The 19,484-nt window shown below is 35.4% G+C and overlaps 2 protein-coding genes across 3 annotated transcripts in view; one reads left to right on the top strand and one right to left on the bottom strand.

Annotated features, from left to right (window-relative positions):
* TFB1M (transcription factor B1, mitochondrial) overlaps positions 1-18,209 on the bottom strand; it is a 28,377-nt gene extending 10,168 nt beyond the window's left edge. Inside the window, exons 1-5 of one of the 2 annotated variants that reach the window (XM_087718263.1) lie at positions 17,938-18,209; positions 16,576-16,727; positions 15,018-15,126; positions 13,861-14,012; positions 6,844-6,963 (exon numbers count right to left, since the gene is read on the bottom strand). In XM_087718263.1, coding sequence (XP_087574389.1) covers positions 6,844-6,963; positions 13,861-14,012; positions 15,018-15,126; positions 16,576-16,727; positions 17,938-18,070 — 666 coding nt within the window. In that variant the 5' untranslated portion in view covers positions 18,071-18,209. The remainder of the gene's footprint in view (positions 1-6,843; positions 6,964-13,860; positions 14,013-15,017; positions 15,127-16,575; positions 16,728-17,937) is intronic. The other variant, XM_014061693.2, reaches the window with a different exon arrangement.
* CLDN20 (claudin 20) lies at positions 1,188-2,109 on the top strand. Its single transcript, XM_087718264.1, has one exon. The coding sequence runs from the start codon at positions 1,408-1,410 to the stop codon at positions 2,065-2,067; it is 660 nt and encodes a 219-aa protein (XP_087574390.1). The 5' UTR covers positions 1,188-1,407; the 3' UTR covers positions 2,068-2,109.
* Positions 18,210-19,484: the final 1,275 nt, after the last annotated feature.

Here is a 19,484-nt window from a genome sequence, read left to right as displayed (position 1 = left end):
CAAAATCGATAATATCTCAATTGAAATAAAATTGAAACGAATGTAAAACTGTTAATATTTATTTAATGGGAAATATTTGAAAAACTTTAAGAAGCAAAGCTGTTCATAAGAGTTTTTAATTAAAATCTGTTGCAGGGACACCCATTTTATATGTTGAAAATAAACATTAAGTGAAATTTTAAGATCAGGAAGGATTGCATTTGCTATTTTATTTTGGGAGTACTGTATGTACATTGATATGTGTGTGAAAGGTGGCAATATAAAATATGATACATATTCATCAATTTTTGTTCAATGCTCAGTTGACTCTTGAAGAATTTAAGGAGATCACCATTCTTGCAAAAGTGTCCAACTTCCCAATCCAACTAAATCAAGAGCATATTTAAATCTCAAATATACAGTACAAATAGGAAGTTGTAGATATTTATAGTGCTATCCATTTCATGAGCAAGTGACTATGGGTGCATATAACAAAATTAAATGTCTAAAATAGTTAACAAATATTAAAAATCACTATGGTTGGCTATTCTGATTAATATTGCTAACATTTCAATTCTATTTCGAATGGATTGTGTCTTAGGTTTTCAGAAACTATTTTGCTTGTCTTTAAGATAATTTTTTCTTTACCATAAATGTTTAATATGAAGCAAAGGAGATGATGAATTGAGTTTAAAGTTACAGGGGGAAATAAACCATTTTAAAATTTTGAATGTGTTCCAAAATAGCTTGTTCTTCTGAAAAGGAGCAATATTAAAATAAAGGTCTCTGTAAATGCCAGACTAAAAGAATGGAAGTAGGAAAAGACCATTTGAAGTCCCGCCTGAATATTCCTTACAAAAATTGAGAAGCTATATTGATGTACCTTTCAATTCAAATCTAAGACCTAGTACTGCTTATAGGGCTAGAATTACATTTTTAAAAAACTTCCTCATACAGTATTACAAAATGGATTGGAAGCTGATAAACTGGCCAATAAGGGCACAAGTCTTTCCTTTTTTTCTTTTTTCTTTGGCACAGGACATACCTCGTTTTTACATTTTAACATTTCATTTGCAGTTTCTGCCACTGTGGCTGATTATCAGCACGTCCTTGTGCTCAGTTGCTCTCACGCACTACTCATTTATAATCACGCCTCTCCAAGTGCCTGGTGTACATCTGCTCAGTCCTTTTGTAGCCTTCTCATCTGCTGCAGGGTCACGTTTAGCAAGCCATTCAGTTAGCCGTTATTTCAAACGCAAGCACTCTTGTTTGCTCATTTCCCCTGCCTTTGCCCTTGCCACTCTCTCCCCTCCTCCTCCTATCACATACAGACAACTACAGCCTTGGCTGGGGAGCCATCAGACAGTAACACAGGTTTACAGCAACAGAAAAGAAACAAGCAGACAAAAGGTGACGGCAATTCTCATCATGGCATCGGCCGCTCTCCAGTTTTTTGCTTTCGTCCTAGCCTTGTTTGGTGTTTTTGGCGCGATCGCAGCCACCCTGTTGCCCAACTGGAAGGTGAATGCAGACACGGGCTCAAACATAATCACGGCCATCACTCAGATGCAAGGGCTCTGGATGGATTGCACATGGTACAGCACCGGGATGTTCAGCTGCACGCTGAAATATTCAATCCTGTCTCTCCCTGTTTACATCCAGGCAGCAAGGACCACCATGATTCTGTCCTGCATCCTCTCCATTTTTGGGATCTGCATCGCCACAGTGGGGATGAAGTGCACCCTTCTGGGAGGGGACAGAGAGACCAAAAACCACACATCAGTTGCCGGAGGAGTCTTCTTTATTTTGGCAGGAATATCTGGCTTGATACCAACAGCCTGGTACACAAAAGAGATCATTTCAAAATTTCTGGACCCAACTATTCCAGAAAGCAGTAAGCATGAACCAGGAGGAGCAGTTTATGTTGGATTTATTTCGGCTGGACTTCTGCTTGCTGCAGGTGCCATCTTTGGCACTTCCTGTTTTAAAAAACAGCAGAGAGCAGGGATTTATCCTAACAAGCAGCAGAACCTGCATCCAGCTTCCCGGCAAGTGGACACAGGCTACAGCCTGAAGGACTATGTGTAAATATGGTGTCTATCAAGGTTGTTTATGTAGTCTTGGTTTTATAACAATGCGGTTGATGCAAGCCTTATAATTCCATTGTGAGGTGTTTATTTATTAAAAAAAGAAAAAGATGCTAAGAATTTAAAATACCTAACCAACCATTTATTACTGATACTGATTTGCAACTGGATTATACTGAGAATGGGGGTGGGGTATAAATAGAAATCAGTTACAATAGTTTGTATCTGTCACATTTAGTATCACCAAGTGTCTTATTTGAATAATGGCACCAGCTGAACTGATTCTGCCTTACTGGGGATTTGTTTGTGTTGTTTTTAAATGTTAGCTGCATTTCTCAATGTCAGTTTTCAACAACTATGATAAATGGCATATTTCCAGATTTCTTTGAAAGAATAACAGTTATGACAACATATTTGAGGATTAGCTGTCCTCAGACTCCATGCCACACAATAACCTGCACTCATTCTGGTTTCTTTGGAAAATGTCTAATTAATATTTTGCCATTAATTTTAAGTGTCAAACATAACAGGATTACAAGAGGTATCTACGGTATTTATATTTACAGGACATTTTTTTAAAAAATTTTTTTTTCCAAGCTTGATTTTTATCAGTCTTAAATAACATACAACTAAACATAATTAAGTAAACTCTTTCAGTTGTCAGTAATACTTCGGCAGTATTTAAAGCTGTATGTCTAGCTATTATCTATACTTTATGCAAACTATTTACAAAGCAATCTTTAATCAGATTCCAAAGATTTTGGCTATTGTTTTATAATTGTTTTATAATAATTTTGCCAGCATCAGTCTTGCTTGTTGGAATCTATTTCTTGTGTCCATCTGCAAAAATGATGATTGGTCACAAAGAACCACTCATTTCCATTCAAGAGGAGAGATAAAATTTGAACATGTTGGCATGTAGCACAATATAAAGAGCAAAGTTTGGATCAAAATCTTGAAATACAATTTGAGCTACCTGTAGATTTCTATAATTCATATTTTCTAATGTCAGCAACATTAAATCACTCCACCAAAAGATTCGGTTTTTGTTTCTTACATAAGAACTACAGCATGAAGTTTTAGTTAGAAAAATAAAAGGATGTATAGAGGGTTCTAAAAGTATACATATGATAAAAATGGAGATGTAGTTTTTCCCGTATCAAAAGGCAGAATCATGGTTCTTTTTTAAAAAAATTAAGAAACTTTCCCATAGAACAAAGCACAAATAAAAAAGAAAGAAGTACAAAAAATAAAAAAGGAATTAAAGTGAATAAAATTGTGACTTCAGACCTTCTTTTCAACAGATAATTACAATCTTATTATTCCTCCTCCCTCAAGTCTGTCAGTCCCTCATTTGATCCACATCTTTACTTTTGTCAAATCTGTAAGACATAAAGTCATCCCCCCCCCCGAGTCATAAGTTATATAGCAAAGCTGAAAAGATGTAGATATTAGTATCCATGGGAGTTACCATTTATTTCCAGTAACAGAGACAATAAACCTCTCCGTGCTCCTAGGGAGCCACAATATCTTTGCCACCTATCTGTGAAATCAGCACAAGGATTCCGATTACTTCGTAAAACTTCATAAAGTGTAAAACACAAACTCAAAATGTATCACCTTTGTTTGGCTAGTTTGCAAAACATTATATATATATATATGTGTGTGTGTGTTTGTGTCTCTCTGTATGTGGGTGGGTGTGTATGTGGGTGTATGTATGTATATGTGTGTGTGTGTATATATATACATACATATAGACATACACACACACACACACACACACACACACACACACAAATCTTCTTTTCCCTAAAGGAAAAGGTAAGTGTATAAATGCTGATTCATTTTTATCACAAACATCTGCTTGTGCCAATTCTGAGACATATGCAGAAGTAACCATAAGTACATTTAAAACAAAGACAAAAATTCAACTTTGAAGAGAAGTAGTCCTAAACCAGGAAAAACTTTATAGCAGCACTATAACTGCAATTCAACAATTAATATCAAGATGTTATCGTTTCATGATATAAGACCCAAATAAGTTGTAGTAGACTGGTAGAGGACATTCTGGAAGCTAAAAGTGATGAGCAAACTGAGAGCAACTTTACCAGTATGCCATCTTGGAAATAAGTGTTTCACTATAGCAACTGTTTCAAAATAAGGCCCCATGATAGCCATTTTGTAAAAATACCCATGAAAAACTATCTTGATTCTCAAAGTCTGTGCATTTCCGCCATTGTAATGATAACCAATAAATATCACCATTTTCTTCTATACGGAAATCATTTTCTTATGAAAATGATTGCAAACAGCTCAAAAATGAATATGCTGCATTTGGAAAACTAGGAATTCACAGCTAGCATCTTAACAAATATAGATTAATAATCTAGTTATATTTTATGTGCCAGCCATTTTATTTTTGGAAATACAATTAATTATATTTGGGGGGAAAAATTAAGAACCTCGTTCAAATATTTTAACACAGCTTGCACTGGCATAATACCACGCAATCTAATTGTTTGACCAAAAAAAAAAAAAATTAAAGTATTTTGTCAAACTCAGACAAATTCCAAGAAAAAAGACACCAGCAAGATCAAAACAAAATAAATACTGCTTGCATAGAAATAGAGAAAAGTAATAGTTCTTAGGAAAAGAGAGTACTCTCTCTGCAGACATACCATGTCTTATCACCACCACTAATTTAACATGAAAAGAGCATTAAAAAACAGAACAGATAACGGTATTTATAGGGACTACAAAATCGTAAAAAGGGAAGTTTTATATCAGTAATCATAAGGTGAGTTTGGCATTAGCACTGTAATCTCCCAAAGAAAATCAATTGGCAAAAATTGGTATCCATTGCCAACCCAAATGAAGAACATCAATCAATAAACCAGGACAATTAATTTCTGGTTAATAGAGCTAGTCTATTCCATTTTCTTCTGCCTTACAGATGAAAGTTAATAATCAATCATTGGCTTGGAACGCATGAAAGCCAGAATGTTTCTTATAGGAAACATTCAAATATAGGATCAGCAATTTATGGTCCCCCAGTTCTTACCAGACTAGTCAACATCACCAATGATGAAATACATGTCAAGACATCAGTAGGCCATCTCACCATTCAGCTCAATGTCATCTGCTATTCTAACCCTCTACTGAGCAACAAGATTGCAATACTTAGCCAATCTCGATCTAAATACCACAGTAGGTCCAGACCTTGTTAATATTGGGAAAATTGGGAAATTAGCTGCAGAAGGTTGAAGAAATACCCTGAAATAAGGCAATGACAGGCTGTTTGCATATTGTTACCAAGGAATTTGACAATTCTGATATTTGCTCAATTTATTCCAAAAGTAGTACTTTTGTACTATATACTTTTAAGGTACTAGCCACTTTCAAGGCTATTTATTTGTATGCCATCCCTTCCCAAAGGTTTTAGGAGGCTAACAATTTCAAGATATAATATTTCTTCAAGATTTATAAACTGACAAGAGAAAGAATGACAAAATAAAAAAAATGAAATTAAGAGATATACAAGTTATGTGTCTGCAAATCCCATCTCCAATCATAGCATATTCTCCTCCTGTGAAAAACAGGAATAGGTAAGCCTTTACCCCTTGCCTAAAACCAAGAAGGAACAAGGCTGGCCAAATTTCTGGAAGGAGGGAGTTCCATAGAATAAGAGTAACTACCAAAACTACCCACTTTGGAGGGTAGATTAGATGTCCATCTCACAGAGGTAAGATCTGGAAGGAGTTAACCTTATTTGATTTAGTTGGATGGGGAGACCCTTAGATAACCAAGTCTTGAGTTACACTGGGCCTTAACAGTGACAATCAGCAGCAAGAATCATACTTGGAAACTGTCTAGCAACCAATCCAACCACCAAAGCAGTGGATTCCCTTGAAGATACAGGAATACATACATCAGTGCCTAATCCACTTCATTTTATACCAGTTGTAGCTTCTGAATGTTCATTAAGGGCAGCTCCAAGTTCTGGGAAAGTACTCCCATTGAGTCCATTTATTTCATTTTGCATAATTTTAGATGAAAACCAATTATCACCAGCAATTTCTAAATCGCAATAAGGCAGCAATAAAGAGGAGACATATATACCATTACAGACAAATAATCACCATCTCTATTTTGGATATTAGAGGAAATATAATAGGACTGGTTTTGGAACTGGTTCAGGAAAACCTTAGAAAACATTTCTTTTTGGAATAACATTTTACTTGAGTTGTTATTCTCAAAATCAGGACACAGTCACCTCTAAGGAAATCTTGTCTCCACAAAGTGACACATTGAACCAAAATAGCGATTTCCCAGAAGTATGTCAACCTTTATTGCTGCCACAAATGTGTGATTTCCTACAGATCCTACAAATAATTTAACTAAGAGTTTGATGCTCCTTTGGGGTAGCCCTACAGGGCTTCCCACTACTCAAGACCTCTTAAGAATTTTGACACATCTTTGGGGTGCTTGGAATTTATCTGAACATTTTCTCACTCGTTCCTTTTTCTTTTATTGATTTGCCTTCCTTTTGAACCCTGCCTTTAAATCTCTCTCGTTTTCACTAACAATTTATCCCCTCCCAATTGTAAATGCCTTCTTATTACTAAATTTACTTTAGTATTTTTGGAACTAATCCAACAACCTTCATGGATATTTGGTGAAATTGGAATAGGTCTGAGTCTTCTTGCTAATAGCTTTATGAATAACTGCATGAAGCTTTAAACACTGATTTTAATACAAAAAGAATGAACAGACTGACCTCTGGTTTTGGAACAAAAGCTTGACCTGGAATTGTGAAACCTTTGTTAACAGTGCACAGGTGCTGAGCCATTATAGAAAGCCTGCTTCGCTGTCTGGATGCTGTACTAGCTGTGAGTCTCTGTGGAAGAAAAATGTTTTTGTAAATGAGTGCAAGCATTAATGTAACACAACCAAATAAAAGTGCTCCTTAAAGCAGCCTGTTAATCAGTAATAGAATCATATTATTGTTATTGCTATAACAATTAATGGAAGGTCTACATTTTACTGATGCTAACATTTGTCATATAAGTAAAACAAGCTTGAACTAAAAGAAAGCAAATACGATATTATCGCCATTGTATTTCTATACTTTTTGAATTCAAAAAATCATAGTAACCTAAACATAGTAGTGCAATAAATTCCTCAAATAGATTTGTTTGTATAATCCTGGAGCATTTGGAAACATATTTAAGAGGACCTATCTCAGAGTGTATTTTAGGAAAAAAATGTAAAAAGTGAAGAAAACATTTTAATTCAGTGTATAAATCAACATGAATGTTCTATTTATTTATTTTTTACTTACAAAATGCTCATATTAAAACAAAGGGAATTCTAAGCCCAGGAAGGATTATATTTTAGCCTACTTTGTGTTTTTGAATAGACACATCATTGTTGTCTCTATACAGTTTCATTAATGCTACAATTCAATGGCCTATAAAGTATGTGTATTAGAATATCCACCTAGGGATATGTCAATACACGAACAATGTTATCTTTATAATTTTCTGCCATAACTTTACAAGTCAGTCTAGGAGCTGCTAAGTTCCAAACAAAATGCAAGCATACATTACAATTATTATTATAAGCAAGCCCAACTAATACCAAAATAGACTGCTATTGAAAATGCTACATGACCTATTTTTGAAAAACTTCTAGAAATTTAAACTTCTGCTAAGTTAGATCTACAATAATGTATTTCTGAAGTCAGTTCAAAATGCTGGTTCTTGCCTAAATCACAAGCTTGGTTCAAATTTTTTAGCAAGCATTGTTGCTACTTAAAAGTTTCTTGGCTGTCTAGCAAAAGTAAAGCCTTCCCAGTGTAACAGAGATTATGGAATGATTTTCGTGGAAAAATATGAAGTCTCAGGGGAAAAAAATCTATTTCTTATTGAAAGCTCACTTGAGTGGCCAAGTTTGTCCATAAATATTCTTTTCTCTTTCTTGAGCTAATGATTGAATTATTGCCACTGCTTATTGCTACTGTTTTAGTTTTTCTGAGGCTATGTTGATCTGTTTCATCATAGATGATGCTTGTGCTGAACATCTTCAATTAAAATGGGAAACCATTTTAAATTTTGCAAAGATACATATGATAAATTGTTTTGAATTATCAAAAGTGAGGCTCAATCAATATAGGATAAATTAGAACCATTACTGATTGCGATTTAGAAGCAGTGCTTTCACTGGGGCTTCCAAAATTTAAATTTTTGTTTTTTTCACCATTTTTATCACCATTATCATAATGGTGATAATTTCAGTGATCTGAATTATTCTAAGACCTATTTTTTACAAACTGTAAGGCATTTCCACAGTTACTGTCCTATGGTATTTTGTCAAATGCATTACTAAAACCAACCTATATAGCATTTTTATAGGTTACCAACGAAATTATTACTATTACTATTATTATTATTATTGATCATTACACAGTCAGCCATGTTCAGACTGGATTTGGCATTTTTGTCAACTATCAAGTCCTTACCAAAGATCTGGAATAGGCAGAAGTGGATGTTTGATGTGTGAAATCTTTACTTGGAACAGCTTTCATCCTGCAATGATATCGGTAATATTACAGATATTGTCACAGGATGGAAGCTGTTCCAAGTAAAGCTGCCTTCTGCAATTGAATGATGGCGAATTTGTCAATGGCAATCGTGTTCAAGTGGTGCTCCAATTGTTTTGGGAATGCATCCAAGGTACCTATTACTATTGGTACTACACTTGCTTGCCTTTGCCACAGTCATTGTATTTCAATTTGTAGGTCTTTGTATTTTGTGATCTTCTCCAGTTCTTTCTTTTCTATTCTGCTGTCTCCAGGCACTGCCACACCCACTATCCAGACTTTTTTTTTGGTCTTTCTTATTAACAATTGTTAAGCCTGGGGTATTATATGGCAGATGCCTGTTTGTTTGAATTCTAAGTCCCAGAGGAACTTCATTTTCTATGACTTTCTCTATTTTATGGTCCCACCAGATCTTGCTTGCAGGCAAATGATATTTCTTGAGGAACTTCCAATAGACCCTTGTTGTTACTTTGTCATGCTGCTGCTTCTAGTCAGTCTGTGTGATCTTCTTACCGCAACCCACTTACAAGTGGCCCACTGTTTCTTCAGCTTCTTTGCATAGATGGCACTTATGGTCTGTTGCTGTCTTCTCAATTCTGGCTTTGTATGCATTTGTTTTTAAGACTTGGTCTTCTGCAGCCAGAATTAATCCTTTGGTTTTTTCTTTAAATTTCCTGCTCTTAGCCATTTGTCAGGTCTTGTTATTATCTGCTTTAGATACACACTGAGTGCACACTGAGAACTAAAAACAATGGATAGGAGGATCAAAAAATAATGACAATGAATCATATGAGAATGAACCTTTTTCCTTGCAGCAACATTGACAGATTCTACCTACCAAATAGGGGGGCATGGACTGTTGCAAGTACATCAGATGATTGAAGAAGAAAAAAGGGCTTTGAAAGAGTATCCGAAGGACAATAAAGAAGGTGCACTAAAGTTAGTATGCCAGGAACGCTTATTGACTACTGGAGAAACCAAACTGGCCTACAAGAAAGACCAAGTGAAGAACAGAATGAAGGCATAGGAAGATAAAACACTACATGGCCAATATATGATGATGATGATGATGATGATGATGAAAAATTAAATAAAGTTAATCTGAAAAGATTTATTCTTCAGAAATCCATATTAATGTTTGGTAATTATCACACTGTTTTAAAGATTTACACACTGACTTTTTTTTTATAATTTGCTTTAAAAAACTTTCCACAAATTGACTGGTCAAATTGGCCTATACTTTCCCAGATTTTCTTTTTCAGCTTTTTGAAGCTGAAGCTGACAATGTCTCTCCTTTAGTCATCAGGCATATTAGGCATTCTACAGAATTATTCGAACATAATGAGTAGATGTTCAAACACACATCAACAAATTGTTTTAATTTCCTATTGAATATAATTCATACTATTCTAACAATGTGAATTTTTCAAATGCAAATGCAAACTTTTCAAATGCAAAATTAAAGTCAGTCTTGCTCTTCATTGGGGTAGAGTGAAACATATTTCTTGTTGCAGAAGACGAAATTTTGCCATCTTTATTAACCATCTGGGATATTGGATATTTTTAACTTCCTGTTAGACTGAACATATTTGTTGTTCTTTGGCTTTCTTTGCAATCTCAGTTCACTGTAGCCTTTAGCTTTCCTGACACCATGTCTACAATTCTCACTTACGGTTAGTCCTATAAAATAGATCAGACTAAGAAACCAATGCCATATATGTCTAAAGCTAGTTCTAGGGAACATCTATAATGGCAGAATCTTGCAAGTCGGAATGTGCACCTCCCTTTTATCTCCATGTGAACTAAGGAGTTTTTCTCCAATTAGTTTCTTGGAGTGGACTTGATCCACAATTGTTTGAATGTTGCTTTTCTTCCAGTACTTCAAAACTATACCCTATGTCTTTTACAGCTACAAGTAGTTGTTGCTTAATGACAACTCTATTGCTAAGTGATGTGTTGTTAAGTAAGGAATCATATGATCAGGACTTGCAATGTTACTGCAGCTTCTCCATTGACTGTTAGAAACCAGTTGTGAAGCATGCAAATGGTAATCACATGACTGTGGGCCACTGTCTGTCTTAAATGCCTACCAGTTGTGAAGGCCTGAATCTCGATCACAGGCTGCAATGGCCATAAGCACAAGGTCCAGTCGTGAAGTTACTTTTTTCAGTACTATTGTAACTTTGAATGGCCGCTAAACAGGGCAGTCTTTAAGTAAGAACTACCTGTACTTCATGGAATGTGATAACAAAAAATAATAACACTGACAAGTCTAAAACTAAAAAATAAAACAAAACAGAAACAATAATTATTGACCTATGTAAAAGATAATCAAAATGACATGGGTGAGTAGGAAAAGTTAGGACTTGAAAAATAATTAAAAAATAAAATAAAAATAGTAATATAGTAAAAGTAAATCAGATATATCTAAAACCTTTAGATATATCAAAGACGTGAAATCTTTTCCCTTACTTCCATCAGACTAATAGAGGCCATTAAAAATAACCTTAATATAGTGACTGGTTTATATAGTCCTTGAAGCATACCAGCTAGCATTAAGAAGCATTTAAAGATTAGAAATATCTCTACAACTATGAAGACAAATTTATTCTATTATCATGATTGTGTCACTGATTTTATGTTACATCAGTCTTATCAGTTAATATAAGCAGCTTACCAACTGTGCTATTTTGCATCCCGTTTGAACTACATTATATGCAAAAACACTATAATCTTCATGTCACATATGAGAAAACTTGAAAGCATGTACAGCTGGCTCTTGCTATATAAAGCAGACTGCATTTATGTTCTTAAGTCTTTCGCTTTCCGCCTAAATGCCAGGAGGCTGCTCTTCCCCTTTTCCAACCTGGTTAGCTCTAAAATTCTCATCCATCAGCCATACCACTAAGCTTAGAATAGCAGTTCACACTACCAATTATTTCAGAAAACTGAACTGAAATGCCAGAAACTACAGGAACCAAGTTTTGATAAAAGGGCTTTGTCTTCCTACCGCGCCATCTGCAGAGGTTGGCACTGATGATCACTAAAACTCAACTAGAACATTAGGAAAGAAACGGAAAATTTAAAACGCACATTACAAAAGGCACACTTAAAAAAAGATTCAGGACCCCATCTTATTGGGACAGAACTTTTTGTTATAGAAATAGATTTCCAGGATTGAATTAGTTAGGGAGGAAGAAATCCATTTGGATGTGTGTTAAAATGCTCCAGCTGAGAGATTCTTCTGAAATGCTATTTTTCAGCCACATTTCTGGCATCAATTCAGAGAATTCTCAACAGCAGATTTTTTGTTTTTTCCCCCATTTTCCACAGCACTGGTACATTTTCTGTCTTGTTAAAGGAAGGGAACAGCAAAAAAAAACCTCCCTCCTTACTGATTCAAAACCCATTTGCCCAGAACTGTGGACTAATGTAAGTACAGGTAGTCCTTGACACGCAACAGTTCATTTAGTGACCCTTCAAAGTTACAACGGATCTGAAAAAAATGACTTATGACCATTTTTCACACTCAAGAATTGCAGCATCCCCATGGTCACATGATCAAAATTCAGATGCTTGGCAAGTGGTTCATATTTATGATGGTTGCAGTGTCCTGGAGTCAGGTGATCAGCTTTTGTGAACTACTGACAAGCAAAATCAATGGGAAATCCAGATTCACTAAACAAGCATGTTACTAACTTAACAAATGTAACGATTCACTTAACAACTGTGGCAAGAAAAATCATAAAATGGACAAGCTCACTTAACAAATGTTTCACTTAGCAACATAAATTTTGGACTCAATTGTAGCCGTAACACGGGGACTGCCTGTATCAGCTCTACTCTTTATGCCATGATTATCTTCATCAGAAAATGTTTCTTTATTGGTGTCTTGTTTTGTGTAGCATGTTTAAAGTGTGTAAAATCAGCCAATGTCACAAAATCATTTTGACCATTCCTACACACACAATTCAATGAAACTTTCCTCGCAGGGTTAAAATAGAATAATGTACAGCCAAGGATAATAACTGTGTTGCTATTATGAATGCCTATTGATGCATAATTAAAATTTATGTTGTGCTGGTAGTCGTCAACTTATAACCATTCATTTAGCAACTCATCAGTTACCATGGCATTGAAAAAAGGACATGACTGGTCCTTGCAATTATAAGTGTCATAGCATCCTCACAGTCATGTGATCAAAATTTGGGTGCTTGGCAACCAGCATGTATTTTCAACAACTGCAACATTCTGAGGTCATGTGATTGCCACTTGTGAGCTTCCCAGCCAGCTTCCGTCAAGCAAAGTCACTGGAGGAAGCTGCATTCACTTAAGTACTACATGATTTATTTAACTACTTCGATGATTCACTTAACAGCCGTGGCAAAAAAGGTCCTAAAATTGGATGCAGCTCACTTAACAACAATCTTTTTGAAACAAAAATTCTAATCCTAATTATGGCTATAAGCCAAGCACTACTTGTATAATAATGAAGAAATGATAAAACTCATGTCATGATAATCACAATACAAATTCAAATAACTTTTTGAACTTTCATCCCAATCCAAGTACATTAATCCAAGTACATTAATTATATTAATATCATGATGCAGGTTTTGTTATTTCCTGCCCCTTCAGTTACCTTTTATAGTCCTGTCTTATGCATGAAAGGTTGTCTTTGGGCCAGTACCTCTCTCTCTGCCCAATCTATCTCACAATGTTGCTGATGTGGAGATGCTGATGTAGGAGGCGGAAGGAACAGTAGGTATACTAACCGACTTGAGTTATTGATAAAAATAATAAAGGCAGGAAATTAAAAAAAACAGTGATAACCACTAGCTTTGTGTTGCAACCATAGAATTACTTCCAGTTTATGCATTTCCAGTCAAGTAGTCAGTTATCACATACTATCTTAAAGGGATCTTTTACTACCTCTAGCGAAAACTGCAGATACACAGGACTTGCAGATTGAAGAGAATCTGTCCTACTGCTACAGACAGCTGATAACAAAATAATTTATTTAAACACACCCTATATGGTGAAGTCCATTCTCTAAACTAGCAAATGTATTATTGCTTCCCCATTATACAAATGGACCAAGCTACAAGAACAAATTAAACTTAATAATTCTTAATGTACCAATTGCTGTTATTTATTGCTAAATAACTATATAATTCAATAAAATAAACTCACCTCTGCAACTTCTTTCTGAAAGGTGAGTGTCATCCGTATCCTACCATAACTAAAAGGCCCATCTCGATTAGATATATTCTCAAGCCACTGGATTATTAGTGGAGTTGAGACACTGAAAGGGAGGTTTCCAATAATATGTATGTCAGGAGGCTCTATAAAAGACAAAAGTCAAAACACAAATGTAATTGCTTGATCATAAGCCTTAATCAGAATCAAAACTCAATATATTAAATTCTATTAATTAATAAACACTACTTTTAATATATATTCCAATAAAATATGAAACATTTTTTAAAATTAAAAGATCAGTCTCATGTTATAATTTTTTTATTAATTTATCATAATAGGTCTCTTGACCTATTTGAAAATTTAAGAGTTTAAACAATGGTGTATTTTTTGTTAACCTAAGCTGGGAAAATTAACTTTGGGAAAAAATCCTGAATCTAGGTTTTGACCTCATGTTTGGCATTTATCCTATCCAAATATGCAAAGTCTCTGCATCAATAGCTTAAAAGGCTGGACAGGAACTCAGAGTTAATTGCTGTTGTAGGCACACCTTATGAAGGCAATATTCAAGCATCTCTTCTGAGTTTTAGTAAGTAACTGATGACTTCTTGATAAATGTCCCAGACCAGGGGTGTCAACTGGTGGCCCATGGGCCAGATGCATCATGTGCAGGCCATGCTGATCCTGACTCTGCAAAGGCATAAAACGTTGTGATACAGCACGTGACATCACATGACATGATCAAGTTTGACACCCATTGCTAGATCTATAAATAGGATTTGTTCTAATCTAAGAAAACAAGCAGATATGCTACTTAGCCACCCCAGAATAAATGCTAAAACATGATTCTGAATAATATTAAGTTGCTAGTTAAATTCATTCCCCAGATTTGTGATCTACAAAATACTTGGTATGAAACTTTAGACTTTATTAATTTGATAATACCAGTCACTTATCTTGCACTAATGTGCCCTTAGCTGTGCTTAGGGGAAAATGTATCTATCACAGGGATCATTACAGGTTACTGGCAAAATTAAGAAATAGAACATACAAATTAACTTCCAGTCTTATCGCTATATTGCTATAGGAATCTCATGTAGTGAATTCATTTTAATAAATGTTCTGAATATTTGTATTTGTAGCATACTGACCATCTTCCCAGTTCTTTGAAAGATGTTTAGGAAAAGCTTCATTGAATGTATATGTTAAAATATCATCATTGACAATACGGACTTTTCCTGGAGCTGCTTCGGACAGTAACTGAGATTTTTGAAAAGAGAAAAAAATATTATAAAGCTATTTAATTGCATTTGAAAAACCTAAAAAATGAATTTTTTTTAGCATCTGTAATGCAAGAAATTTGTACATTTGAGATTCTATTTGTTATACCAAACATCACCAAATGTGCCAAAAGGAAAACTAAATAAATGCTAACCTGCACAAACACAAAGAGTATACAAAGGCAACAATATTACAAAGATTAATTTTAAGTTCAAAATCATTATTTGTTTCTTATTAAAAATTGAAGCAGAATTGAATTAAGTGATTCTAAATTCAAACTTGTTTCTATCATTTTAAGCCTGCTTATCACTTTCTGGCAGGCAATTTTAAGTAGTTCCCCTCATTGATGAACAGCTCCAAAAATTCCATTTACTTTAGAGCAGGGATATCAAACTCACGTTGTCATGGTGATGTCACATGACGTATCATGACTTTTTCCCCCTTCATCAAACCAGGCGTGGCCAACGTATGGCACATCTATCCTGCGGGCTGCAAGTTTTGACAGCCCTGCTTTAGAGAAACAGATATTTTGAAACAATATGGGAAATGACTTGAGGGACAGCAAGGATGCAGAAATCAATACAACGGTTGAATTATAATATGCTATCAATTCCAAACAATTCAATGTAGATTTTTATATAGTAGAAATTAGTTCAACTGTGTATAACAATTGACTATTCTGATTGGGAAAAATTGGTATTTTGCCTAATGCCTCTGGAGAACATTATTTGGAGAAGGCTTCCCACAAGTCACATTCTGAGTGTACATTGATATTTTATATTAATTTTTTTCTATCTCAGAGATTCATAGTCTGTTTCTGCCTCTCCTAAAATCTTACTTTATTATTTATTTCAGACATCACCAGTTTCTTAACCATGATCCAGGCTTCAGGAGTGTGCATCATGTAGATTTATCTTTCTCTCCCCCCCCCCCCTATCTTTGCAATTTACTACAGACGTTTTTGAAAAATAAGAGTTAATATTGACTCAACAATTGTCATTTCAAATCTGCCATGATATCCAAATTAGGAACAATTATGTTTATATAAAACATAATAAATAAAACAAGGCTAGCTTTGTCCATTTGTCTGTCTATCTTATATAACCACCCATGTTATATAAAGTGGCTCTGAACAGCATACAATAAAATCAACAGTTAACATCTATTTAAAACAATTAAAATAAAAACCGGATGATAAAAGGGAAAGTATCAGAATATTATACAAGATGAGCTGATAAAGAAGCTCCTCACTGGCAGGAGAACCTAAGTCTTGCTGAAAAAGCCATTTAAAGAGATTTCCAGAAGATCACAAAGGTCAGGACCAAGCTCACAAGTATATATTAGTATAACTAGTTATTAAAATGTAATACAATTTAACCTGTAAAAAGGTAATTATCAACAGTGGCATTTTGGAAAATATTTGGGTACCTGGAGTCCTGGAACAAAACGAGAATCTTTCTCAATTAATAACAAGTCTGCAACACCAGAATTTAAGATGGATCTACTGATTCCTCCTGGTCCAGGGCCTACTTCACACACATATACATCCTTCAGATTGCCAGCAGTCCTTACTATCTTATCTGCAAAAAAGAGCATACAGTAGTGTCAGTTTTGGTTTCACAAGCACAGAACACTTAAAGCAGGGGGGTCAAACTCACAGCCTAGGGGCTGGATGCATCATGTGCTGGCCATGCCCATCCCCGTTTTAGTGAATGGGGAGGGGGGAATCACAATACATAATGTGACCACGTGAGTTTGATGCCTCTGTCTTAAAATAAGCAATGCTATCACTTCAAAATAGTCATTCATCACTGCATCATTAAATCAAGTAAACTGGACAAATTAATGTACAGTATAGCATAACTAGTGAAAATTACGATAATTTACATTTACTTGGTCTTCAGATTATACATTTACTATGATAATATTACAGTGGTACACATGTTTTTTGCGCTCCAAAAGTAAGTTCATTCTTTTGAGCACAGCATTGATAAGTTAAAAGTTAAAAAGTGATATGTATGCCTCCAACTATTTGAATTTTTTTTTTGTCATATTAACAATGTGGTTTATCTTGCTGATTATTTGAGACAATCAAGTGGATTAATTCAGATAAAGAAACCAGAATAACAAAACAAAGCACAGATAACTACTTCTATGGGCATTCTTTAAATATTCATATTCAGAAAAGAAAAAAGTTAAGGTGGTTATTAAGAGAAAAAATCAGCAAAGGCCCAACTTTTATTTCCTATCCAAAATCTGAATGGGAAGTTAATTCTAGAAAATAGATTAGAAACAAGAAACGAGCAAATGTAAAAGAGTGTCATTTTGCATGTCATTCTTTCACTTTTGCGTCAATACAATTTAATCCCAAAAAAGGAAAAATAATAAAAAGGGGGGGGAGATAGATTAAAAACTCATATTCTGTAGTGTGCTGTGTGATTTAACGCACATTTTCTACACCATCTAATTCGCTCTTTCTACCTTAGGAGAGAGCACTGCCACTTTTGCCAACTAGAAAAAACATCCAATCAACTGAGATTAAAAAGACAGTTATCTCAGTCTCTACCGACCCGGTGCTTCCCAAATGGTTGGACTACAACTCCAATCGTCCCCGCCCAGGACAGGAATGATGGAAAGGGTATTCCGGCGTATCTAAGAGAGCCGCAAATTGGTAGGGGGGGGGGAATATATTGGCGGAACATTTTTCTCAGGTCAGCAGAGCAGCCATCGCCCTTTCAAGATGAACCTCCGTTAACACCCAGGACGCCAGAGACGCCGCGAACGGCCAACCTGTGAGGCGCAGATCCAACAGAAAGTTCTGAGACAGTTGCTTCGTAGCTTTCAGTTTAAACAATTTGATGATCTCCCCAATGGTGGGAAGGACCGGCAGGCGGAAAATAGCCACCTTCCCCGAGGCCGCCATTTGCCGAGCGCGGCGTTCGGCTATTTAACCATCGTCTCAGAGACCCAGAACGCCCTTGCGCGAGGCGAAAAGCATTGTGGGCCGGCTGACTACAAAGAGCGCCTGCTCAACCGACGGCGCAGGCGGACTTCGTGGCCTCCACTGCTCCCCCCACCCCGAGAGTCAGGCAGAGCTCCTCCCACCTTTATTGCGTAGGCTTAACAATTAGGAGAAGAAGAAAACGACGTAAATAAAGGAGAGATGAGAAGTGAGCGCTACTTGGTGGCGCGTAACTTCCGAGTCTCTGGGAAAATCACTCGCGGAAAGGGGGAGGAGTAGTAGCTGAAGTCACCTGCAATTAAATGAATGCAACCATAGGATATCAGGAATTAAAATAGAAATGAGGGGGCAGGTTACTTTGAGGTTAGGGGGAGATGAGTAACAGTTGCAGAGGATGCCAATATTCACCCGAGACGCTGCAATTAAAAACATTAAAAAAGTTGCTTAAACTGTTCCCCAAATTCAGGGAATGGATTTTAAAAGCAATGGAAGGAAGTATAATGCATTTTAAAAACCTTTTTTACTTTTACATAATAGTATAAACTAGGTAGGAAGCATTAAATGCGAATTCTTACATTTTCAGAGAGAAAAAAGCAAGGGGTCTTTGTCCAGCAAAAGTTAGATTTAGACTTAGAATACCCTTATTGTCATTTTGAATATACACTAATCGGCATACATTAAAATTTCATTGCATACAGCTCTCAAAGGGTCTCTGAATCCTGGTCCTTTATTAGATATTGTTCTCTCACCCATCTCCTCCCACTTATTACTGTATGACTGTAACTGTTGCTTGTATCCTTATGGTTTATATTGATTGTTTCATAATGTGATTTGATTGCTTATTTGTACTCTGACTATTATTAAGTTTTGTACTTTATGATTCTTGACGAATGTATCTTTTCTTTTATGTACACTGAGAGCATATGCACCAAAAACCAATTCCTTGTGTGTCCAATTGCACTTTGCCAATAAATTATTCTATTCTATTCTATTCTAAAGCTTGGTTGGGTGATTTTGGACTGGATGCTCTTATTCAGTTCAACCCAGCTTATGGGATGCTTGTGAGGAAATAGGCAGAAGCATTATGTATGCCACTTTGAGCTGTATAAATAAAGGTGATATAGAAATCTAATAATAATTCATGATTCCTAATCTTTATTTTTATTTATTTATTGGCAAACTAAGCTATGAGGATTAAACCACAGTTTTTCAGTTCCTAAATTTAATATACTTGGGATGGAAAGTAATGAAATCTATTAAACATATGAAAGAATAAAGTATACAGCGTAATTTGGAGAATTACATGCAATATTATGTTTTGGGGGCCTGAAGCACTTAGCAAAAGGACCTCTTCAACCTGATAACATGCTCAGGG

This window comes from Thamnophis sirtalis, unplaced genomic scaffold (genome assembly GCF_051295495.1).
Source record: "Thamnophis sirtalis isolate CommonGarterSnake01/CBP01778 unplaced genomic scaffold, rThaSir2_p1.2 scaffold_6, whole genome shotgun sequence".
NCBI classification, from domain to species: Eukaryota; Metazoa; Chordata; class Lepidosauria; order Squamata; family Natricidae; genus Thamnophis; species Thamnophis sirtalis.
The sequence above is the reverse complement of the archived record's forward strand: the minus strand, read 5'-3'. Positions and strand labels throughout refer to the sequence as shown.